The sequence below is a fragment of the Anopheles cruzii genome, chromosome 3, assembly GCF_943734635.1.
Source record: "Anopheles cruzii chromosome 3, idAnoCruzAS_RS32_06, whole genome shotgun sequence".
Lineage (NCBI taxonomy): Eukaryota > Metazoa > Arthropoda > Insecta > Diptera > Culicidae > Anopheles > Anopheles cruzii.
The window spans coordinates 48,675,413-48,697,830 of NC_069145.1; the positions used below are offsets into that span (position 1 = coordinate 48,675,413).

At 43.5% G+C, this 22,418-nt stretch overlaps 7 protein-coding genes across 13 annotated transcripts; 2 read left to right on the forward strand and 5 right to left on the reverse strand.

Moving 5' to 3' along the window:
• Positions 1-63: 63 nt before the first annotated feature.
• Positions 64-468, forward strand: LOC128272443 (COX assembly mitochondrial protein 2 homolog). The gene is made up of 3 exons (XM_053010254.1): positions 64-77; positions 149-257; positions 313-468. The coding sequence occupies exons 2-3, from the start codon at positions 177-179 to the stop codon at positions 466-468; spliced, it is 237 nt and encodes a 78-aa protein (XP_052866214.1). The 5' UTR covers positions 64-77; positions 149-176.
• On the forward strand, positions 468-1,062 carry LOC128272442 (protein Abitram). Its single transcript, XM_053010253.1, has one exon. It carries the CDS (start codon positions 468-470, stop codon positions 1,029-1,031), a length of 564 nt encoding a protein of 187 aa, XP_052866213.1. The 3' UTR covers positions 1,032-1,062.
• Positions 1,063-1,990: 928 nt separating this feature from the next.
• On the reverse strand, positions 1,991-9,660 carry LOC128274695 (sarcalumenin). 7 transcript variants are annotated; one of them, XM_053012969.1, is made up of 13 exons: positions 9,584-9,660; positions 8,811-8,928; positions 6,593-6,679; positions 6,028-6,539; positions 5,599-5,775; positions 5,122-5,352; positions 4,885-5,061; positions 4,393-4,776; positions 3,925-4,246; positions 3,695-3,867; positions 3,089-3,280; positions 2,750-3,013; positions 1,991-2,679 (listed from the first exon to the last, which is right to left on the reverse strand). In XM_053012969.1, exons 2-13 carry the CDS (start codon positions 8,869-8,871, stop codon positions 2,269-2,271), a joined length of 2,991 nt encoding a protein of 996 aa, XP_052868929.1. In that variant the 5' UTR covers positions 8,872-8,928; positions 9,584-9,660; the 3' UTR covers positions 1,991-2,268. The 7 variants fall into 7 exon arrangements, with proteins under 7 accessions (XP_052868929.1, XP_052868931.1, XP_052868927.1 ...); XM_053012971.1 differs by having other exon boundaries at positions 8,811-8,917; positions 9,547-9,649; XM_053012967.1 differs by lacking the exon at positions 9,584-9,660 and adding an exon at positions 9,547-9,579.
• Positions 9,661-11,211: 1,551 nt separating this feature from the next.
• Positions 11,212-12,632, reverse strand: LOC128271545 (endochitinase-like). The gene is made up of 2 exons (XM_053009121.1): positions 12,491-12,632; positions 11,212-12,416 (listed from the first exon to the last, which is right to left on the reverse strand). Exons 1-2 carry the CDS (start codon positions 12,534-12,536, stop codon positions 11,263-11,265), a joined length of 1,200 nt encoding a protein of 399 aa, XP_052865081.1. The 5' UTR covers positions 12,537-12,632; the 3' UTR covers positions 11,212-11,262.
• Positions 12,633-12,987: 355 nt separating this feature from the next.
• LOC128272266 (endochitinase-like) lies at positions 12,988-14,572 on the reverse strand. Its single transcript, XM_053010040.1, has 2 exons — positions 13,941-14,572; positions 12,988-13,869 (listed from the first exon to the last, which is right to left on the reverse strand). The coding sequence occupies exons 1-2, from the start codon at positions 14,570-14,572 to the stop codon at positions 13,251-13,253; spliced, it is 1,251 nt and encodes a 416-aa protein (XP_052866000.1). The 3' UTR covers positions 12,988-13,250.
• A 490-nt stretch (positions 14,573-15,062) lies between these two features.
• On the reverse strand, positions 15,063-17,055 carry LOC128271561 (endochitinase-like). The gene is made up of 3 exons (XM_053009140.1): positions 16,504-17,055; positions 15,825-16,431; positions 15,063-15,758 (listed from the first exon to the last, which is right to left on the reverse strand). Exons 1-3 carry the CDS (start codon positions 16,514-16,516, stop codon positions 15,152-15,154), a joined length of 1,227 nt encoding a protein of 408 aa, XP_052865100.1. The 5' UTR covers positions 16,517-17,055; the 3' UTR covers positions 15,063-15,151.
• Position 17,056: 1 nt separating this feature from the next.
• Positions 17,057-21,926, reverse strand: LOC128270515 (endochitinase). The gene is made up of 10 exons (XM_053007920.1): positions 21,860-21,926; positions 21,081-21,760; positions 20,817-21,014; positions 20,454-20,747; positions 19,926-20,387; positions 19,833-19,858; positions 19,515-19,663; positions 19,204-19,385; positions 18,715-19,145; positions 17,057-18,645 (listed from the first exon to the last, which is right to left on the reverse strand). Exons 1-10 carry the CDS (start codon positions 21,924-21,926, stop codon positions 18,012-18,014), a joined length of 3,123 nt encoding a protein of 1,040 aa, XP_052863880.1. The 3' UTR covers positions 17,057-18,011.
• Between the last annotated feature and the right edge of the window lie 492 nt (positions 21,927-22,418).

The following is a 22,418-nucleotide window of genomic DNA, read 5'->3' on the forward strand; positions in this document are numbered from 1 at the left end:
CACTGTCTGCGCATATCATTTGTTGGATCTCTATTCAACTGTTTTCTTAATTGTCAAAGTGAATCGGAAGAAAAACAGTAAGTAAAATATTGCTTGCATTTTGGCAATGTTGTATAATACAATATAATATAATTTATTGCACGTTCAGAGCTATTCAGGGCCTCAGGCATCAAGCTATGCACACAGATCTTTCACCTCATCTACATTCAAAAGAATGCAACAAAATCATTGAGGAACTTAAACGGTGCCATTCTGAGGTAAGTCTTGTTTCATTGCCTTTAATTGCAGTTTTTACCGTCCAATATTTTGCAGAACACGTTCGGCAAGTTTCTTGGTGTCTGCAACGACATTGATCAACAAATGGTCGCCTGCTTGCGAAATGAGAGGAAAGTTAGACAACAATTAAACAGGGAAAAAGCGCTTGAAAAACAGCATCGTGTTCAACAACTCATGAAAGAACAAGAGTGATGATGGCAGAGTGTGTTGAAGACTACTGGTATGAAGAGAATGAGCAGATGATCTGCGGTGTTAAAGTTCCCTCGATTTTGGGAGATTTCGTCGAAAATTATCCAAGTATAGTTGATCGTTTCTATACCAAGTTTTATCATGTACCCAGTAATAAGCCCGATGAGCCGCAGCAAATATTGTTCCATTCGAATAGGATTTGCTTGGTAGGCCTAGCCAAAGAACATGCAGCCTTCCGGAAAGGAATTCGCAGCGTTAGTTTTGAAGTAGGAAAGCTAGACAGAAGTGAGAACAAAGTTTCTGGCCGTAAGAAGAACGGCGGCATGGTGTTACAAGCGGATTCCACTCTTGCGCTAATTACATGTGAAGATAACGTCGTTTACAAAGTACGTTCCTGTGTGCAAGGGAAGTTGATTGAAGTGAATAATCGAATTACTACTGAGCCAGAAATAATGAAAATCGATGAAGGATACATTGCAATAGTGATGCCGAAGCTGGAACAATGTCAGGCGATGAAAGAAAAATTTCTGTCTCCCGAGGCATACCAAGCCATGCAACTGTGTTGAAAACTGTGCAGGCTAAATAAATCGCGTCCGTAAGCGCTTAGAAAGAGAAACTTTATTCATAACGAACAGACTGTTGACCAGTGCCGCCAGTTCATCCGCTAGATGATCCTGCGCATCTCCTTTCCACTTCCTTTTGCAGGCTTCATATCGCGAAAAGCGTACTCCGCTTCTCCTAGAGCGTGACGCACGGCTCTCCACCATGACCGGCCCTCCCTGTATGTCGCACGGACACTCGTGCTTCTTGCCAATCAACTGCTCCTCCCGGATGCATCCTTCGTTCGCATCGAACGCCTAGAGCTTTTTCAGTCGCTTCACCTTTTGCTGTCACTCGACGATCTCGCGTAGCCGCCGGCGGATGTTCTCTTTCGCCTGATCCTGCAACGCCGAATGGCCCAGTTCGTTCAGCTTCTGAAATATTTGCGCCTCGAAATCTCGCGTGCCTCGATCTCATCAATCTCATTGTCTTGAGACTCTAGGGCAGTCGCCGTCGCCGTCAAATTTCAGCCTCGTGTTTTCCTCGTACGAGGCCACATCTAAACTCAACGAAAATGCTTTGCATAGTCATCATTACAACACGGCGTAGAGAAAAAATCATTTCGTTCGTAATTCAGTTTATTTGCCTTCTTTGCGTTTGTTACGTTTTTCTTTCCTATTGCAACACGTAACATGATTATGATATGGCGGTCGAACTGCCTGGTATTAAGATATGTTCTTATTACTTCCATTCACCCGGATCAATCAGTCTGGAACGGATCCTCAGATTATTTGAACACTGATTTTTGTTGATTTCATAATTCACGTTAAATTGAAATCGCATCCGATTCATTCGATGAAAACCGTATCCAATGTCTGCATTAGATCTGAGTATTCACTATCACATTGGCAAACTTAATTTGGTATAACGGTTGGTCCGTTGGAGCTTTTCTTTTGCGTTCGGTATTACATAAACTAAACAGAAATGTTATGGAAAAGATATTTAATCGAACGGAACATCGAAAACACTGTTTTCGTTATGGGCATCCCGATTCATCCCCGGCATTACCAACAAAAACATTCACAAATCAGAATAAAAGGGCGAACATTATACTTTTTCGTTAGCTTCTAACAAAAATATTGAAAAAGCGAGAAACGAGGAACGAATGAAAACAAAGTATTACAAAGAATAATCTACGCTACTACTTTAACATTACGCACTGAATGCATTTGGGTTCGATCGTACGAATAGTGCTCTTCAGCTTCAACTACTTGATTTCCCTTTTCCGAAATCGGTCGTTGATGTGAGCACGTGCAGTTTTGCTAGAGCCGCTTCGGACATTTTCTTGTACTTGCCGACGAGCTCGGGAAGATCGTAAGCAATGGCCACGTCAAGCTTATTGATGGGACAGCCACGGAAATATGTGCATGTTTCCGAAAGCTTTTTGAAATCGTACAGTGGGTTCAAATGAAAGAAATCGCGATACACTTCCGGATCTGGCAGATCGTATCGAGAGATGTTGGTTAGCGTTGATAAGCCTTCGTAAATGTGATAGTCCTGGGGGCTGGCAATGATCTTTTCTGAAATTTGTTTCTTGTTGCCAAACAGCGACTTGTGATTGTAATAGGTGGTTAGATAGCAATCAACCATTTTTGCGTGATTTCGTACGCGAACCTGAAATAAGCCACAAACAATTGTAAATGTTTCTTGTTGCATGAAATTCACACATTCCAGGAAATCCTACCGCAAACCGGCGCGCACTCGCGATTTTGTTTTCAATTCTCTTATCGATTGCCTGTCCCAAGTCGAGCAGTAGCGATCGTTCCTGCGCCTGCAACAAACGAACAGGAGCACCTACTTCGAAGGGATTGGACCACAGAGATACTGTGTACATTACAGGAGGTTGAGCAGACGACATCAGTGGTGAGATATTCCAGATTAACGCACTCTGAACTCGTAACAATTCCTCGGGTTTCACCTGATCGGCCTTGTTAAGCAGGATTCGTGTCTGTAACGGGTGAAACGGGTGGTGGCTCCACTTAATCCCCATTCTTACTTGTAATTGGCAACCGCATTATGTTACCTGATATTCTCGTCCCTTGAGCTGATCGAGGATTGCTTCGGTTTCCGGTCCAACATCCAGCTTCGAGGGATCGTACACCAGAAAGATGATATCGGCTCGATCAATAAACCACTGGCAGGCATCATTGAATGGGAAATATTTGGAAACCTGTTTGCGTACTTCCAAAATTCCTGGGATTTCTACAATATTAACCTACAAAAGGGGAAAAACAAGATGTACCAAAATGTATCGCTGGTTCGCAAGCAACACAAGCACAACCGCGAGGTCAAGTACCAGACTGCAGCGAAATGTGTGCCCAAATAGTTCTAGATGGCAGTGAAAGTTACGGTCGCCGCTGAGGTAACGTGTGATATAAATAGATCACTCTTTTACAACGTTTTCGCGTAGGGTCTATTTTAAGCAGGTTGTCGTAGCCTGGCGAGCGGATGCGTTATGCACGAAATGTCAGCATCTAGCTCGACAGGGTAACAGCTGCTCTGGCAAATCCATGATAAATGCCATGATACACTTATTTGCCAATGTGTACGTTGGGCTACATTATATTGTTACTCTCCGTGCATAATCGTACTCAGCCTTTTAGCCAACGATACATGGACGTTATCTTACCCGTTCTAGCAACTTATTGGGAAGCCTTTGACCACGGAGCCGGTCTAGCAGGCCTTGTCCGAACTTTTGCAATCCCGAAAATGTCCAATCAGCAGCCAACTGTGTGCCATCCAATACATCCGGCTCGTCGCCATGCATCAGTATATTAAAGTACGCAGGCGAGGGTTCAGCACCTAACATCAATTCCCTAGTTACAAACGGTTCAATTTTTCCACTTCCTTCATACGAACCTGTTCGCACAGAATTAGGTGTGTATTCATTGTGAGTCAGATAGTTTAAAATTGTTGATTTGCCTCCGCTCCACGGACCCATGAGTAACACAAGAGGTTTCGAGAATATCTCCGGGTCACCAAAGTGTCGGTTGCTGAGGTCGCGGTACTTGTACAGGGTTTCTAGGGGCTTGATTGAACTATCGTAGATACGCTTAAGGTCACGCAAAATAACTTCCGCAGTTTCTTGCAGCGCTTTCTCCCTGTCTGATGCATCGTCGTTGATGTTCAGCAACTCGTAGACGTGCGATGTATCTCTAAGGTTTGTTGGAATTTCGTACTCCTAGTGGGACACGTAGATAGATAGACATGTTTAAAATTATGGGGCCGTACACGAACATTTTCATAACCAAGATCTGCTAGCGATCGTTATTGATCATTGTTGAACAGCTCATTCTTGTGGAATAGATAAAGCATTATTTTCATTACCAATAGAAGATCTTCCTCGGGGAACGACTCTTCCTTAGAGTCAGTTTCGGTATCTTCTGAATCGGTTTCGGCTTCGGCTTCTTCTACTTCTCCCAAAGTTGTTGCAAGTTCTTGCTCTACAGCTTCCTCTTCAGCAGTCAGTCCATCGTTTTCCGTGGATTCCTCTTCCGGTTCAGTCGGATTTTCAGTGCTTACAGAATCTTCTTCGGCTATTGTTTCAGTTGCTTCTTCCGACGTTTCCTTCGATGCCTCCGTGACTACTTCATCTTCGGTATCTTCATCCGCGTTTTCTTCCTCACTGGCTACGATCTGTTCCTCGCTATCGACTACAGTTTCCTCAGAATCTGCAGTATCGTCAGCACCAGTTTCAGAGTCTTGTTGCTCCTATGGAAAATTTAAAAAAATGTTATAACAAAGTTTTTGGCTTATGACGAACCATATTTAATCTCACTGTGTCCAGCACCGTTGTAAAAACCACATAAAAAATCCTACCTCACCGCTTGTTGCGTTAACTTCTTGATCCACTCTCCTCTCCACTTCCTCCCCTCCTCTCCTCTCCACTTCCTCCTCTCCACTTGAGGGAATCTCATTCTCATCGCTAGTAGTTAATTTGTCGGTCATGTTATCTTCGTCCACGCTATCAGGTGCCTCCTCCAAGGCAGCTCCGTCCTAACGACAGGTTGTAATCTTAGTTTTGGCAAAGTTTCAAATCAGTTAACCGAACCTTACCAAATCGGTGTCATCGACATCCTCCTCTGAATCCTCTAGGTTTTCATCATTTTCATCATTTTCCTCTTCATAATCGTCGTAACTTCCTTTGACAGTTTCTTCACTTAAATCATCATCCAAACTACTTGCTTCTTGCTTTTCACCGTCCTCTTCACTTTCTGTCGCTATTTCTTCTTCATCTTCGCTACTTTCATTGTCCACGTTGTCAATATTATTTGTACTTGAGTCGTCCTGTTAAATGCGTTCAATTAGTATTGCATGTTTCATATTGGTGATTTGAAAGCCGATTGGGGATCGTAACAAAATGATTGAGACAGCAACGTAACGGAACAACAAGCGGGTAAGGTTTCTCGTCGTAAACGCTGGGACAAAAAGCATTTGGTTGTATAACGAAGGCAATTTTCTAGGACCTCGTTTACAGCGGATCAGATGAATGTATGAAAATAGGATAATTACAAAACAAGATTTTAAAATAACCTGTTCTTCGACGCTACTGGGCTGCTGCTCCTGACTCTCGTCTTCTGTGGCCTCTGACTGGGAAAGTTCTTCTGAGGCAGTACCATCCTGGACCTCTTCACTTTCTGTCGCAATTTCATCTTCATCTTCGCTACTTTCATTGTCCACGTTGTCAATATTATTTGTACTTGAGTCGTCCTGTTAAATGCGTTCAATTAGTATATCGATTGCATGTTTCATATTGGTGATTTGAAAGCCGATTGGAGATAGTAACGAAATGATTGAGACAGCAACGTAACGGAACAACAAGCGGGTGAGGTTTCTTGTGGTAATCGCTGGGACAAAAAGCATTTGCTTGTATAACGAAGGCAATTTTCTAAGGCCTCGTTTGCAACGGATCAGATGAATGTATGAAAATAGGACAATTACAAAACAAGATGTTAAAATTACCTGCTCTTCGGCGCTACTGGGCTGCTGCTCCTGACTCTCGTCTTCTGTGTGCGCTTCTGACTGGGAAAGTTCTTCTGAGGCAGTATCGTCGTCTACGTCGTCAGTGTCCAATACTTGATCTGCTGTTTCTTCAGAAGCCACTGCGGGCTCTGCATCTTCCTCGTTTTCGTCAGAAGTTAACTCTTCTGATGCACCATCCTCATCATTCGTATCCAAAAGCTGGTCCTGCTCCTCGGATAATACTGCTTCTTCCTCAGAGTTAGCGTTTGACTCGACTGCTGCCGTATCATCTTCAACATTTAGCGTCTCGGAGTCAGGTGCGTATTCATCATCTTCGCCAGCAAACAACTGTTCCTGCACCTCCTCCGAGGGAGTAATTTCTTCAGATGCATCGTCCCCGGCAGTGTCCGTATCCTCAGTACTTAGTTCCTCAGCAGCTGTGTTATCTTGTTCCTCCTGACTGGTAACGTCGATCGGACCTTCTTGGCTAGCATCCTCCGTGGGTACCTCGGCTGTAAAAACGTGCGTAAATCATTTGCAATCTAAACTCGTGGATGACTGGTACCTGATTCAGATTTCAAATCCTGAATCGCCTTCTCGATGTATGGTCTGCATTCGTATTCGCTTGGTGTTTCAGCTTTCACAAGAAATCCTAAGAGAAAAGGAAAATCCATATAGATACAATTGGTAGCCAACAAAAGGGTCTATATTTAGTAGACCGTATGGCTGTGTGAAAATCATCAATGTACGCTGGCTCCGCAATTAATAACGGATACGTTGTACTATTGCAGACTGTTTTACTCTCCTTTAAGTATAAGGTACTACTTTAAATGTTACTCTATCTCGCTCTTTCTCTCTTACTCCCGCCTGTCTTCTTGTTGCATCGAAGAAGAAGAAAAACCACACGGTTTCGAACGCGGCTAAATTTATCTTATTTGTCTTCACATATAAATAGTGACCCTGACAGAACTCGATCGTCTGCCCTCGACGATCTGGCTGGACCATGAAAATGTATGTCAAGATCGTAGAGTCTGCTGTTTGCGTCAACAGCCGAAAGCATATCGGTTGGCAGTCCAAGGCGTAGAAAATAAAAATCAATGATGGGGCCGCATGGTGGTTATCTCACACTTGGGTCTAGGTGCATAGCCTGATCATGGCTTGCGGCATACGCTTTTTTATCACCATAAAAACCCAAAATAAAGCTAACAAAACTGAAACGTGCAGCGACACGTTTATGTTTGGTCTAGAAGGCTTTGGGCGTCAAAATTATCAAATAACTCACTAATGAGCCTTCGCGGTTCACACTCGTGCCAAGAATGTGATTGTAAGCGCCATAACCATTCACACACCCTGCGCCGCGATGGTTACTATCAAGCTCGAATCCTAGAATACCAATTTTTCACACTCCTGAATGGTTAATTATAGAAAAGAGCAATTAAAGTACGATTTGTGAACCTGGTTCGTGCCTTTTGGGCGTTATGAAGACATGCAATGAAGTTTTGTTTTCGGTGTAAGTAGAGTTTGTTCACTTGTTATCGTATGCGGAAAACGCTGTTTTCTTTCCATGCTGCATGCGACCAACTGTAAAACCTACCAAATAACAAGAGATTTCCGTTTCCTGCAGTTAATATCAAAGTGGTCGCAGTCCAATAGTACATTATCTTAAATGCCGTCTATATGCATTAAAACAATATTCAGCAGAGAATAGTTAGTCAAGAACAGTACCGTCACGAACATAAAGCCATACGGGTCTTCAAATCAACTGGTTCTAAAACAGTCTAAATTAAACCTATCTCACTTCATATTTACGCACGTAACTTTACTTCATATTCACATTTGTTGAAATTTGTCGAGATCGAGAAGAAGCGTATTACTACATCATCGAGAATTGGTGTTTAAAAAACTTGATCCATTGGTTTGATTCATTCAACTGGCGTTCAATAAATATTCATGGTCCACGAAGACTTTTCTGTACAAAACCATTACTTCGGATGTCTCCTAAAAATATCCTTTCGACCGTCTCTCATCACGAGTGATTAGTCGGAGGGCAGCGTGGGAAAAGTTTGATGACGCGAGTAAGCCGATAATTGAAATTCCCTCCAACGATGCGTGGACGGTGGGCCGCATACAAAACCGCCAGAATATGTGTTGCTAATGAACAAAACAAAATATGCGAAGGAAAAGTATTCGGTATTCTTTTTGCCGCCCATTCGCAGTACACTTATGAGGATCGATCTGCTGAATTTGAAAAGCAGAAGTACGAGCTTCTTCATACTTCAGCAACTTTGGGTACCGCGGACACTTTCCCACATAATAACGAAAGCGTTAAATAACTCCCCCATGGCGCTTTGATACTTTGACGCTAGCGGAGTAAAATTTAATGTGTCGGACCCACCATTTAGTTCAGAGAAGTACATCAGCAAAAGTTTGTCTGCCAACGCAGAGGTGAAGAAGAACCTGTCACACTTTTTGGCTTATGTATTAGTAGCCATACGTAGCTGAACGTTGTTCTCTCGTGTCCGGAATGAGGTTAAAAATAAATTCCTAACCTCTTGCCTTGGACACGAATGTCCTCTACCAGCGCCGTCAACAGTCACAGCATTTAGAACGTTGGCTGGTTCGTGATACGATCGCGCATATTCCCTAGGCTCACACTCATTTGATCGTTGCTAAAGTTGCATAATGAAGTTATATAACGGCTCATGTTCACTGTTGCCCACTTTTCCAGCTATGCTTCCATCATATTTCCGCCAAATTGAATGATATTTTTTTATGATACTTACCACACGTTCCAAGGGAAAGTAGTGTAAGGCCCAAAAGGACCCACACAGAAAATCGCTTCATTTTTACACAGATTACGTCGATGTCACTTGTATTCACTTACATATGACTGCAATCAATCTAAAAACATTAACATACTTAATTTTTTTGTTTAGAACGACTGAGTTAACACGTTGCACAATTTCAAAATATGTTACAATCACTGTCATAATAACTTAAATTATTAATACTATAGATCGTGTAGCTTTATTCTTCCAGGACAATCTCTCACGCATATTTCATTGCATTTCTTAATCGAAAAGACAAGTATCACTATGGACAAAACCACACAATGCTACTGATGCACTTTACGAAAACTACGTATATTCTCATCCTTTTTTAAACGAATTCTGCGTGAGATGAATGTACCATATTTGCACAAAAATCTCAGGAGTGATGAATATAAACTAAAAGTATCTTCTTAGAAATATAGAAGAGGCATTTGCAGTGGGTCAGACTAATCACAATCACATCAAATAGACTTCATACAACTTTCTTCACAGCATTAAGATGGAACTTTTTTGTCATTTTTTTTTCTTGTTCGCTCACTTGTCTCACTTGTTTTTCACTTCAGTTTATATATCCGTATCTATTGCGCAAAAGGTTTTCGAAACTAAGATTATACGGTTTAAATTAAGAAGTGAACACTAATTTGGTTCAACAGGAATACGACAATGTACCGCAAAGTATATCACATACAGCGTGCGTTTCGGACGATGCTCGAAGAATCACTCACTGGCCAAAATGACTGAGCTGCTCGGTGGTTGCCGAATTTTTCGATCCGCGATCTCCCGCCTGTGACGACACTGCCTCGGTACTGTCGCTCTGACAAGACGAACCGGTGGGATAGAAAGGCATACACTACCAATTGATATGGGAACGAATTCTCCGAGAAGATCTAGAAGCACCGCCAGAGCGCTGAAGTATGCGCAAAAAGTGTGAGAGAGCTGCTACCTCCATGGTTAATTTTAGAGACAGCCATAAAAAACGATCGCTAAACGTTGCGAAAGTACAGGGATGTCGCGTTCCGTCCAAAAGCTGAAGAATGGGTTTTGCTGCTGATTCTGTAACAATGCCTCGGCAGGTTGGTAATTAATGTTGGTCTAGACGAGAGTTTGGACACGTGCTCGCTTCTGGTGGGCATTCACGGCGACACGGCAAACAAGTGGTATCCTCGTTAAAGAAAATCAGAGAACACGGAAACATCTGCAAAATAGATTATTGCTAATAGTTTTCCTTCCTCAATGTCGATGGTTGCTATCTATACGAACCCTGGCTTGAAGATTCTCGATCCCTATGTTGCATTAACATATATTTGTAGAACACACGTTTTGTTTTTTGACAGGATGCGAGAATATCACGTAGAGCTCCGAGAGCTCCACCGAGAAGGCCTACCCACTAAACTATCCATCTAGCTGTTCCATTCCACTCCTTCCAGGACTTCCTTTTCCTCGTCTACTGAGAATTGAAACGCTGTGAGCGTCTTTCATGCCGTGCCTAGTCATACCAATGTTCAACAGTTAATCCTTTCTCCTTGTATGAATATGATGGGCCTAGGCTCCCAGCTTTTATAGGACAGACAGTGCGGCGGTGGGGCTCACCTGGACGGTACTTCTAGAAGTGCCCTGTGAGCTGCGGTGCGGGCAAACCTCCCCATGTTTCTGGCCTAGTCAGCGTTCAAGGTCTGAGATCGACCTCATTTCGCGCTGAGGTCAATGTTTTTGGCCTTAGCCATGCTTGCGATATCGACCGCCAGCCTACAACGTCAATGCCCTATCGGAGAGGCCATGTGCGATTTCAGTGAACTCTGTCAACCCGTTGAGTATAAACCACTTCAACCGTTTACCCATGGTGTCCAACAGGCAGGTGGGCCTGTAGGACACCAGCGTCCTCTGGTTTTTTGGTCCCGAAGCTTTGAGGCGTTGCGCAACCGGTCAGACCGGCTCAATCCTCGGCGAATTTCAACGGTCGTTGATGGCGTCTTCCTGCCCGCTATACAGGGCAGCGAAGTGATCATTTCGTCCGACTGACTGAGCGAAGGAACAAGGAACTGTTGCGCGCATACGTGCAATGCAAAAAACCCAACACGACAACAAATGATAAAGCAAAACCCTCTATATTGTGGATGATAATCCTATCGCGCTTATGCAATTGCCTTGCAACGTGAGTAAAGTATAATCGTATAATCTACAGAAGATTACATCTTTTAGCTCAATACTTATAGCAGTAATGTAGATGAAAAGTATTGCAATATTGCCAATTCCATTTATAATTCCGCTAGCGTTTCGTTCATTTCAAAATAAACAGCATTGCTCTAGTACACAATGCAATATGATTAATGAATACATTTTATATCGTTTTGGTTTTTTTATTTCTTCATAATACACAGGCATGAATAATCTTTACCCAATAGTTCTACGGAAACACATACCACTGGCTTACTTTCGTTTCATCGTGGTATTTGGAAAGGAATCTAGTAAGAGGAAAGGCTTCGCCGCAAGTTCCTTTATGATCGTCCAAATCTAAGGAAAAGGCATAGAGCCCTCCTAGCCCTTTTCGATTTACGAAGTTAATTTTCTCCTGTAACGATCGTTCGTCTTCGTAGCCGATCCAGGTGTTGTTATTGTATGCGTAAGGACACAGACCAACGTCATCCCATTTTTTGACCCATTCCGAGCTGGTCAAGTTTTGACAAAACTCACAGTAGCCCAGATAGCCCGGTTCGTTGCTGTACGGACCGGCATCGCCAGCCCCGACGGTAACCGCGCCGATCGCATTGTCCAGGGGATCGTCCAGCATGTAAGTGCGCCCGAACAGCGCCACACCTAACACTATCTTCTGCGGCGAGCAACCCTTGCTCAGCCAATCATCGACGCCGTCACCAACGTTAACTTTTTCAAAGCTCTCCATGGCCAGATCGTTGGGTCTGGGCGCTAAGGGACTATGGACGTCGGCGAAATTATTCCACCAGCCTCGCAGATCGTACCCAATCATGTGAACGTAGTCGGCTACGCGGCACAACTCCTCCTGGTGGTATCCAGCGGCCATCCGAGAGCTATCGACCGGCACTTGAATAATCACCTCCCAGTCTTTCGAGTCCTCCCGGAAGACTTTGCTCATCTCGGTCACTAGGTACAGAAACGTATCCTTATCCTCCACAGTGCCACCTCGATCGTAGTTGCCTGGGTAGAGCCACACCAGCTCGATGCCATCGAAGCGGTACTGGTGAAGAAATTTCATGACACTTCCGATGAACTGATTTCGCCTTTCTCTGAATTTAGCCATCTCGCTAAATCGCGCACCACCATGGGCCCACCCTCCGACAGCTACCAATAGCTTCAGGTGAGGAAACCGAGTTTTCAACGCAGCGAAGCGCTCTAAGCCCCTATCGCCTATATCGTAATCAGGTTGAAGCAGTTCCAATTGGTACGATGTTTCGTTGACTCCTAGAAAGTTGTACACCATATGCGAGCAGAGCTTTCCGGGGATGTCTTCGATCTGGAATGCGCCATCATCTGGTCGGTCACGCGACCAAGTGGTATAGTGGCACACGAGACGACCTTCAACCACTGTGAGGAAAACAGATGAAAACCGAAATGCGTTTTACCGTTGACACTAATACATCGCTTCTACGAAGACTCACCCGCAGCAACACTAAACGCGAGAAGAATTATAAAACGGCAGCCCATGACACTGACATTGAAACTGACCGCACGCCAAGTAAACGACAGCGTTCAACACGGCCGGACTTCAGGGCTGATACTGCTCACGACCTCACTTGTCGGCTGCTTGATAGCATCTGCATCTAAAGTTATTGCTCTAACTTGCCACAAGTTGAGTAGCAAGTTGTAAACCTGTTTACCGAGCGATCGGGTCAACCGCGGAGAGAACTGGAAAGTGAGTCATTTACACATCGGAAGGGATCGGGAACAGAGCACGGTTTGTTTGGAGGATTTGGAAAACACAGGGCTGGGAAATTACCGCAACATACACCGATTGAAAACCGCAGTGTCTGTGGAAGTAAAATACGTTTACTTTCTATTTCAATTTTTATACATTTTGGAATTAACTCTTTCACGTAGAAGATTAACAATCCATACATCTACGGAAATTTTGCTGGCAATGTTTCGATGTCTGTCATGGATAGTGCAATTCTTCTTAACTACAGTTACTTTTTCATTCACAACAGTTACATGCTTCCCGTAAGTGTCGATCATACATTTGATCATATTTAGCAAACATATTTTTTCAATTTTCTGAGGTAAATTATGTTAATGGATTGGATGATGGATTATGTTATGTTGGAAACAACTATGACTGATAGTGTATTTTACTTAAGAACACTCTTAAGAACTTCATCTTTTGTATTTTTATCATCATCATCATCATCATCTTTTGTGTTTTTAAGAATTGCGCCCACGGAAAATGGCAAACGTAAACTCATCATCGGGTAATTTTTTTATCGGCTTGTATGCTTTCCAAAGCGCTTTCATCAAAGGATATGTAACTCCACATTTACCTCTATAGTCATCTAGATCAAGCGAAAATGCATATAAGCCTGCTAGCGTTTGAACATCCGCATATATAGCTTTTTCCTCTAGCGAGTATACGTTCTCGAAACCGACCCATTGGTCTTCTAGATAAGCGTATGGACACATACCTTGAATGTCCCATTCGACCGTCCATTGTGACCCATTAACTTCGGAGCATATTTCAAAATATCCTCTATAACCTCTTTCGCGCGTGTAGGGTCCTGCTGTGCCTGGTCCGGTTGTGGGAGCTGCTAGTCCGTGAACACTGCTATCCTGCAAAGTGTGCGTCCTGCCAAACATTCCAACTCCAAGTACGATCTTGCTCGCAGGGCAACCATTGTTGATCCAATGCTGTACCCCGCCTTTAACGGTTAGATCCTTCAAACCGTCCGTATCATGTTTACGGTTGTTCAGGGGACTATGTACGTCGGTGAATCCATTCCAAGACCCTCGTAGATCGTATCCAGCGATGTGTATATAGTCAGCCACTCTACAAAGATATTACCGAGACACAAGAGTAATGAATAATGTTTATTGCCCTTTCCAATGATAACATCTTACTGGCAGAGGCGTCGTTGGTGATAACCTAAATCGATTCTGTATCGATCCAAAGGAACTTGTATCGAAAGTTCCCACGAACCGCGGCCGACGTCTTTGAAACTGCGTTGCAACTCATCGATCAGATGAAAGAAATTATCCTTATCGTCATCTGTACCACCGCGGTCTGGACTTCCCGGCCACAACCATACTATTTCGATTCCATCAAAATTGTGCCTTTGCATAAACTGCACCGCGCTAAAGATAAACGTTTGCCTTCCGTCCAATGTCGATACCATCTTATGGAAAGGTTCACCACCATGTGCCCAGCCCCCGACGGCCAATGACAGCTTCAAGCCTGGCGTCGATTTCTTTAGTTCGGAAAACTTCTTAAACCCATCTTGCAGAATGTCAAACTTTGCGTTCGTAGGTTTGATTTCGAAAGTGTTCTCATCAACGGCGGCGAAGCTATAGGTCACATGCGTACATAATTCAACTGGTATGTCACTAACATTGAAGGAATATTCACCCGCCCTCTCCGGTGACCAGTTTGTGAAGTAACAAACAAGACGCCTTTCGTCTTGGGCCGTATGAATACTGCAGGGTGTCAGAAGCAGCACAAGTAACACGACTCGTTCGACACCTTGAAAAAACATATTTCATCAGAAGTCCACTTTTTAAGTGTCTCAAAAACCTTTCGGAACATGTTTAAGAAAAATTGTTTTTTATATTTACGGTTTTTAATTATGTTCTTCATCTCTGCGCGATTAGATCCCACGGTCAACACATCTGATCTAGAACAGGCCTTGACCAGAACTGAATTCTTCTCTTGGCGTCTGTATTGGAAATTCTATGCTACCAAGACAGGACTAAGACTAACATAAATTGGGGCCAACATGAGCACGCATACGTTGTGCGAATGAAGAAGAAAACAGACGCACAAACAACGATAACCATGGCATCATCACTTCAAACGCGAACGGGTGCTCATCTTGCTTAGCCCATGTGGTACCCGAGGTTATCAGAGTAATTTTAAACGCAACATTGAACTAAATTTTCTGCACACTTGTATTGTAACGATAACCTACAATCGTGTCTTAATAGGTATAATCGGTTTATGATCAGAAATGCTGCAGTTCACGTCAAATGCAGGTCCTACAAGAAATGCAGAAATATGACTTACATAAAACTGCGGAATGTTTCGTTTTACTTCAATAATTTATAGAATCGCATGGTCACGAACGAAATATGGCAAACGAAAAGACTTCATCCGTCGTTGTGTAACTTTCCACATATTTATGAAGAGTTCTGACGAGTGGATACGGTTCGCCACACTTTCCTCTATAATCGTCCAAATCTAGTGTGTAGACATACACACCGGCAAGCCGTTTCTCCGTTGCCCACCTAGTCTTTGCCTCGAGAGATCGCTCGTTGTCGTACCCTATCCACTGATCGCCAAAATGTGTGTATGGACTCTCGGCAATTGAATCCCACTCCGTCGTCCAATTACCGTCCTTGAGCAGGTCACAAATCTCGAAATACCCCAGAAGCCCTGGGTCGTTGGTGAATGGACCTATCTTACCAGCGCCGACCACGTCCGAACCGGGGCTGGTTTCCGCGGAAGATATCAAAGTATAACTTCTACCGTAAAGTGGGAGACCGAGCACAATTTGATTGGATGTACATCCGTTGCTTAGCCACGTGTCGACCCCGTCTTCAATATTCAATGTGTAGAAATAGTCATGGTCGTGAGCGCGGCGTTTTAGCGAACTGTGCACATCTGCTACATTTGTCCACGGACCACGAAGATCATACCCGGCTAGATGAATATAATCAGCTACCCTGTGGAATATAACGAAAGCGTAAACTGTAATACCACAGCCGTTTTATCAAGTAACAGGTACGTACTGGCAAAGCGACTCTTGATGATATCCCGCCACGAGTCGAGCACGATCAACCGGGACTTGCACAACCACCTCCCAAGATTTACCAACTTTCTGAAATTCGCGTTTCAAATCATCGACCAAATAGTAGAAATTATCTTTATCCTCTTGTTTGCCGCCACGTTCGGTAGCGCCTGGCCACAGCCATACGATTTCAAAACCGTCCAAGCCATACTTTCCCATGAAATGCGCCACACTTGTGACGAACTTTAGTCGACTGCTTCTGGTCGAAGCCATCTTGCTAAAGACACTACCACCGTGAGTCCAACCACCCACCGAAACTATGAGTTTCAGATGCGGAAAACGGCCCTTAAGGTCTCGAAATCGACCGAACCCATTTTGAAGGTTATCATAAGCCGGTTTCAACGACACGAGCTCCGATGTGGCCTCTTCCACGCCGAGAAAGGTGTATGCTACGTGTGTGCATAGATTTCCTGGTATATCCTCGATTCGATACGAGTATTCTTTCGGTCTACTGTGGCTCCAGTTTGTGTAGTAGCATACCAACCGAGGTGAAGCAGTAACAGTGTTGAGTGCAATTATGAAGAGAACTGTAATCCATGTTATAACTCCTAGAATTCACCGTAAAGCAATGTAATAATATATTTTTATTTGAAGAAATAAAAGAAAACAATTTATCGAACCTATTGCCAACATTTCCAATGATCGAATCGAGATGCAGCGTAATGTAACTACGATTCCTCCCTAGTGCTTTGACTCCTTGTCCAAAACTGGAGTTTTATTAAAATCTCTGCTGATAGCTTCATCGGTCGAACGTCAAACAATCGCTCTCTTACCTACCAACACTGTCGAAGGAAATGCGATTGGCACAAGCACAAATCAGCCGTTCGCATTTTTACATGCATACATTTAATATGCCAATCAATCTTACCAAACAGAACGATCGATTGGAGTCTTCAATATAGCTTAGTTGCAGGCTACGGGAAATCCCCGTTATTCATTCACTTGTGTTTACTTTGCTTTGGTGGTAATATTTTTCCGCACAATAAAAAAACATCATTTGCTAGATGTAGATGCGAAGTAATGCATGGGACGGAAAATATCGGTCTTAAGAAAGGAAACGCGTTTTCGAAACGTTTTCTTTCTTACGCATTTCCACACCTCTTATGTAGAACGATTGTCAACCTTTTACCTCAAAATAGGCCTCAGTTTAAGTGAAACCTCCTTTGAAGGTTAGTGTTGACTGAAAAAGCGATGAAAAGCAAAAACACTAGCGGCCTCTATGTGTTAGGCTCGATTCTTTTGAGCCCATGTGTTAATGTATATGCAACATGAATACATTATATATTACAGATGAAATGCAATATAGAAAATAATTAACTCGCATAAGCTTCGTGTTTCGATTTTTGCTTTGCGTTTGCTTTTTGCGTTCGATTTTTGCTTGAAAAAGAAGAAAAAATATCATGTCTTTTTTGCCAAAGCCATGGCAATTTTGAAATTGCACTTCAAAGCTTTGTTTGTTTGTATGTTTGTTGATTTTTGTATTTTTGAAACATTTTAATGAATTAAACGTATTCATTTTGCACATTTTTACAAGGGACACGATTCATTTCATTATCCGGCAGCTATAACTGCTCCAGTCCTATAACAGAAACTTCCTCCAGCGCTCGCAGTCGAGCACCCACGTCTGCAAACTCGCCAAGTCAGCCGTTCTTGCGTCTACTTACGTCCTCCTGGAGGTCCTAAGCGGGCTTTAAGGGCTGGTTCGTCGTCCGCCATTCTCATAACATACCTAACTAACCCACCTGAGGTCTATTTTCGTTCGTCTTTAAAGTGTGTTGTGTTCCTTCTTTAAATAATTGTGTTTTGGGAATTCTCTGATGACCATCGTTGTTAGGTACATGCAGAATAATATAGAATTCAATAGGTTTTGGTCCTTAAGTTCAATAATTAATTTGTTTTATGTGTTTCAAAACTTCAATGAACTTTCAATGAAGTTTCCCACTTTTACTTTATAGTTATTGTTTGTATCTATAACTGCAGAAGCTAACAAACATCTTCCGTTTTTTTATATCACCTAATCTAAATTTAAAACAACTTTCAATTCACAGTCATTTCTTCTTCTTTCTGCTTCTTTATGGTTATTTCAGTTGCATAATGAAACGATACCAGTCTACAGCTGAACTGAAAGTTAGCCATTTGCGGTACGATTGTTTTTGATTTCTCTATGAATTGCCCAGTCGAAATCGTCATCTGGTTTTGCTTGGTTTTTAATGAGTTTGTAAAGAGTGTTCATCAAAGGATAAGGTTGTCCGCATTTACCTCGGTAATCATCCAAATCGAGTGAAAAGGCATAAATTCCTCCGAGGCCTTTGCTGGTAACCCAGCTTAATTTTTCCTCCAACGACGTTCCATTTTCATACCCAATCCATTGATTACCTCGATAGGCGTATGGGCACAAACCGATAGAATCCCAGCGCAGCCGCCAATTGGGTTCCTTTAGTTTTTGGCAAATTTCAAAGTAACCCAGATACCCCTCGCTGTATGTATGGGGTCCCTTGGGCCCTGGTCCGTTGGATGGCGATCCCAAGGCATTTTGCTGACTGCTTCGAAGCACATATGTACGTCCTAGGAACGGAACACCGAGAATCACGTTTTCGGGGCGGCAACCTTTATTCAGCCAGGATTGTACACCATCTTGTACATTAAGTCCGTTGTAATTTCCTTGATCGTGAGGCCGATTTTTCATTGGACTATGGACATCAGCAAATCCGGTCCATGAACCTCGCAAATCGTACCCCGCAATATGTATGTAATCAGCAACTCTGGCGGTGTAATAGAAAATAATTATTAAAAGACATCTTGACACTGACACTGCGTCGACAATAACTTACTCGCACAGTGCGTCCTGTTGATAACCAATTTCAAATCTCGTATGGTCAGCAGGCACTTGTATAGCCACTTCCCAAGGTTTTTCTTCCCGATCGAATGCTCGTTTCAGATCGTCGATGAGATAGTAAAAGTTATCCTTATCATTCTGACTGCCACCTCGCTCCACACTACCAGGGTAAAGCCACACAACCTCTAGTCCGTCAAAGCCGTACCTCGTCATAAACTTTACCACACTGGCCACGAACTTCTGTCGACGGCTTCGATACGCGGCCATCTTACTGAATGGAGAACCACCGTGATCCCATCCACCGACGGCAACATGAAGCTTTAGGTCTGGAAAGCGTTGCTTGAGGTCTATAAATCGACCGAAACCATTCTGTACAACGTCAATTTCTCGTTGCAGGGTGGTAAGCTCGTATTCTTCGACGTCCACCTTGAATGAAAGCATTGTTCCAATAATCTTATCCTGAGTTATGTAGTTTAGGTCATACCCCGACAAAGTTGTACACTACATGTGTACATAGCTCTCCTGGAATGTCTTCGACACGGTAGGAGTACGGATCAGCCCGGCCTTGGGACCATGTGGTGTAATGGCAAATTAGCCTCTGTTTGGCTTCTATCGTCACTCCATTTTGACCGGACATGATCAAAACAAGCACACAAAACACCGTACCTAAGCAAACGAAAACACGGAGGGACATCGAAGTGCAAGGTTAGTACGAGAGCTGTTGAGCTTAAAGTCGCAACACATTCGAAGAAACTGGTTTCGAACTTGTTTTCGTCTGTCGATAACGCTTCGCACCTTTCACAAACATTTCACGGTTAAGGTGTTTCCGAAAGTGAAGAGAGATGTGACTGCGACCATGTGAATCGCCGGGAGCTGGAATGCAACTGCTGAACCCAACGGGGCGAACGATCGTAGCTTGACTAAAACTCGTTTCAAACGCTATGCTGCGTTGGGTGGTGGGAGGTTTGGTGGGAATTCCGATGTTTCTTTCAGTAGAGTGAAAGAGTCAACACGATAATGCCGATGCCGATAACAAAACCGACGCCGAATATCAACAAACTAGTACAGGGTGACACTATTTTGCATATGGTCGGGAGCACTTCAAAATAGTACATGTGGACAAATGAGCTTCTTGACAACTGAAGGATATCGTTTTGCAAAATCTCAAGCAATTAATGCTTTCCAACGGTGGTGTGATTAGATTACCACGTCGGTGATGGATTTATTAATTAACTTCGCCTTGCTGCGGCACTCGACTCGATCGGCACTTTCCGGCCAATCGCACACATTCAAAGCTGTGTGGAATACTAATCCAGGTTTGCAAGTGAACTCAACTGGCTGCCCGTGTACGCAGCGGTAGTACTTGGTGCAGTCGGCCGACGGTACATAGTCCTTGTATCCCGAGCAGTCGATCTCAGATTCATCTTCATTTGCAGGTGGGGGAATAGGTTCCATCGGTTCCTGAGAGTGATCCTCTTCCGGTGGCACAATAGTAGCCGGTTTGCGCGTAGTACTTCGACTTGTGGTTTTCTTAGTTGTACTCGTTGGGACATGTGTCGTTGTCTCAGTGGTAGCTGGTCTAGGACGACGTGTCGTTGTAGTCGTAACCTGTTGTGATGGCTCGTCGTCCCCCGATGGCACTGTCGATGGTGGACGATTCCATTCCGGCTACAAGAGTGCCAGAAAAAGTTAAGTCTAATGGGAAACCATGATAGCTATAATCTCTATACTAACCCTAGGAGTTGTAGTAACAGTGGGTTCGGGTACGACATAGTTTTTCATACTGTCGTATAGTACCTGCATTAGAGCATTCTCAGGTCCGCACAAGCCATGAAAATCGTCCATATCAATGGCCCAGGTCATCGCTCCTCCGTAGCCCTTGTCCTTAATCCAGTTCATCTTGTGCTGCAAGGATTCGACATCTTCGTACCCGACAAACTGTGTCCCTTTGTAGGCATATGGACAAAGTCCAACATCGTCCCATTTTTTCGTCCAACCTTTGTCCTCGTCCTGTACCTCAGTGCATATCTAGAGTTTAATGTAAACAAATATTTAGTCGTCATCAACCTTATTTGCGTCCTGCTTATGGACCGATACCTCGTAATAAGCCAGGAACCCAGTAGCGTTGGTGTAAGGCCCGGGAGAGCCACCTCCAGCTTCTTTATTGATATACGACCCGAGTGTCGGGTTCGTCGTACTAGCACTAAGAGTGAATGTTCTACCGTAAAACGGAACACCAACCACTAACTTGTTGGGAGGACATCCATAATTGACCCATAGCTGAACTCCATCATTCTAAGGATAGTGAATCATCAAACAGTAATCGTTGTGTGTTCAATCATTCCAGTATCTGCTACTTACCACATTAAGTTTCTCATACGCCCATTGATCGTGTGGTCTTTTATACAGAGGACTGTGAACATCAGCAAACCCAGCCCAGTTGCCACGCAGGTCATACGTCATACAATGGATTGCGTCTAAATTTTCACACAACTCTGGTACATGATAACCCTCCTGCAGGCGAAAATTCGCCACCGGAACTGCCATCGTGATCTCCCAGCCACGTCCTTCCCTGTCGAAGGCTCGTCGTAACTCTTCTACGAAGTAGAAAAACTTGTCTTTATCGCCAAAACTGCCGCCACGGTCCGCGGCTCCCGGATATTCCCAATCCAGATCGAAACCGTCAAAGTTATAGACTTTCATGAACTGCACAACACTTTCGATAAACGATTGCCGACGCTCTTTCACGGCAACCATTTCTGAGTACTTTTTGCCGCCCTCCGCCCAACCACCAACGGCGATTTGGAATTTGGCTTCAGGATGCTTCTGCCGCAAGTCGGTGAAGTTTCGGAACCCATTTTGTTCCAAGTCCAGCTCAGGATCAATGATCAGCACCTTATAGTTACTGTCATCTACTCCGATGAAAGAGTAGATGAAATGCGTGCACATTTCCGCCGGGATGTCTTCAACTGTGTAACGTCCCACGTCGGGCCTGTATATTGCCCAATTGCTAAAGTAGCATACGATACGTGCTTGCTGACCTAATCGAGTCACATACAAGAACGGTTGTTAAATGATATTGTTTAGATTGTGAGCGTGCAAAGTGCTGCGAAGACCAACTTGCGTATCTTAACACTCACCTTGCGCTGCTATAAGCGGAAGAACCAGCAGCAAACAAAGGAGCACCACCCAAGACTGGATTAGCATTACACCTGAGCAGAATAAATAATTAGAGAAGGAACAAAAGGTCATCGATGTGTTTAACATTTATTATTAGCTAGCATTTATGCTTTCTCTACACAAACGCCATTGTGCAATCTCTTGTGTGCCGTCTCCGAAGAGTTAAAAAACCAAAGTTTCGATTAGCGAATGAAAGTGGCAAGGAAAACAGTGACCGAGAAGGAAAGGTTTTTAACTAGCAACTTCTGCACACAATTCTGACTATTTACAATTCCGATCATACCAATCTCCAATTCATCATAGGATTTTGAAAACTTGAAAGCTTTTGTAGGTTTTAATACAAATTTACAATGATCCCATGTGACAGTACACACATGAGCAACTGTAATTTATCGGCACTGATTAATTTATGCTGTGTTTTATCTGGCTCGAAAACTTGTAGTTTAAATTTCAGTATAAATTTCAAGATTCATTCGCACTTTCAAAGAGTGAAGCGAATTATCAAAACCGCGCAACCTT

What these genes read in the sequence shown, in the direction of transcription:
- LOC128272443 (XM_053010254.1), top strand. Translation starts at nt 177, where the DNA reads ATGCACACAGATCTTTCACCTCATCTACATTCAAAAGAATGCAACAAA. An exon ending in TTAAACGGTGCCATTCTGAG is followed by an intron (nt 258 to 312) that starts GTAAGTCTTGTT and finishes AATATTTTGCAG; the next exon opens with AACACGTTCGGCAAGTTTCT.
- LOC128272442 (XM_053010253.1), top strand. Translation starts at nt 468, where the DNA reads ATGATGGCAGAGTGTGTTGAAGACTACTGGTATGAAGAGAATGAGCAG.
- LOC128274695 (XM_053012969.1), bottom strand. Translation starts at nt 8,871, where the DNA reads ATGAAGCGATTTTCTGTGTGGGTCCTTTTGGGCCTTACACTACTTTCC. An exon ending in GGATTTGAAATCTGAATCAG is followed by an intron (nt 6,540 to 6,592) that starts GTACCAGTCATC and finishes ACGTTTTTACAG; the next exon opens with CCGAGGTACCCACGGAGGAT. An exon ending in CCGAGGAAGATCTTCTATTG is followed by an intron (nt 4,247 to 4,392) that starts GTAATGAAAATA and finishes GTGTCCCACTAG; the next exon opens with GAGTACGAAATTCCAACAAA.
- LOC128271545 (XM_053009121.1), bottom strand. Translation starts at nt 12,536, where the DNA reads ATGGGCTGCCGTTTTATAATTCTTCTCGCGTTTAGTGTTGCTGCGG. An exon ending in CGCGTTTAGTGTTGCTGCGG is followed by an intron (nt 12,417 to 12,490) that starts GTGAGTCTTCGT and finishes TTTTCCTCACAG; the next exon opens with TGGTTGAAGGTCGTCTCGTG.
- LOC128272266 (XM_053010040.1), bottom strand. Translation starts at nt 14,572, where the DNA reads ATGTTTTTTCAAGGTGTCGAACGAGTCGTGTTACTTGTGCTGCTTCTG. An exon ending in CACCAACGACGCCTCTGCCA is followed by an intron (nt 13,870 to 13,940) that starts GTAAGATGTTAT and finishes ATATCTTTGTAG; the next exon opens with AGTGGCTGACTATATACACA.
- LOC128271561 (XM_053009140.1), bottom strand. An exon ending in CATCAAGAGTCGCTTTGCCA is followed by an intron (nt 15,759 to 15,824) that starts GTACGTACCTGT and finishes TATATTCCACAG; the next exon opens with GGTAGCTGATTATATTCATC.
- LOC128270515 (XM_053007920.1), bottom strand. Translation starts at nt 21,926, where the DNA reads ATGCTAATCCAGTCTTGGGTGGTGCTCCTTTGTTTGCTGCTGGTTCTT. An exon ending in AGAAGCTCATTTGTCCACAT is followed by an intron (nt 19,664 to 19,832) that starts GTACTATTTTGA and finishes CACCCAACGCAG; the next exon opens with CATAGCGTTTGAAACGAGTT. An exon ending in CCGTGAAATGTTTGTGAAAG is followed by an intron (nt 19,386 to 19,514) that starts GTGCGAAGCGTT and finishes TCGTTTGCTTAG; the next exon opens with GTACGGTGTTTTGTGTGCTT.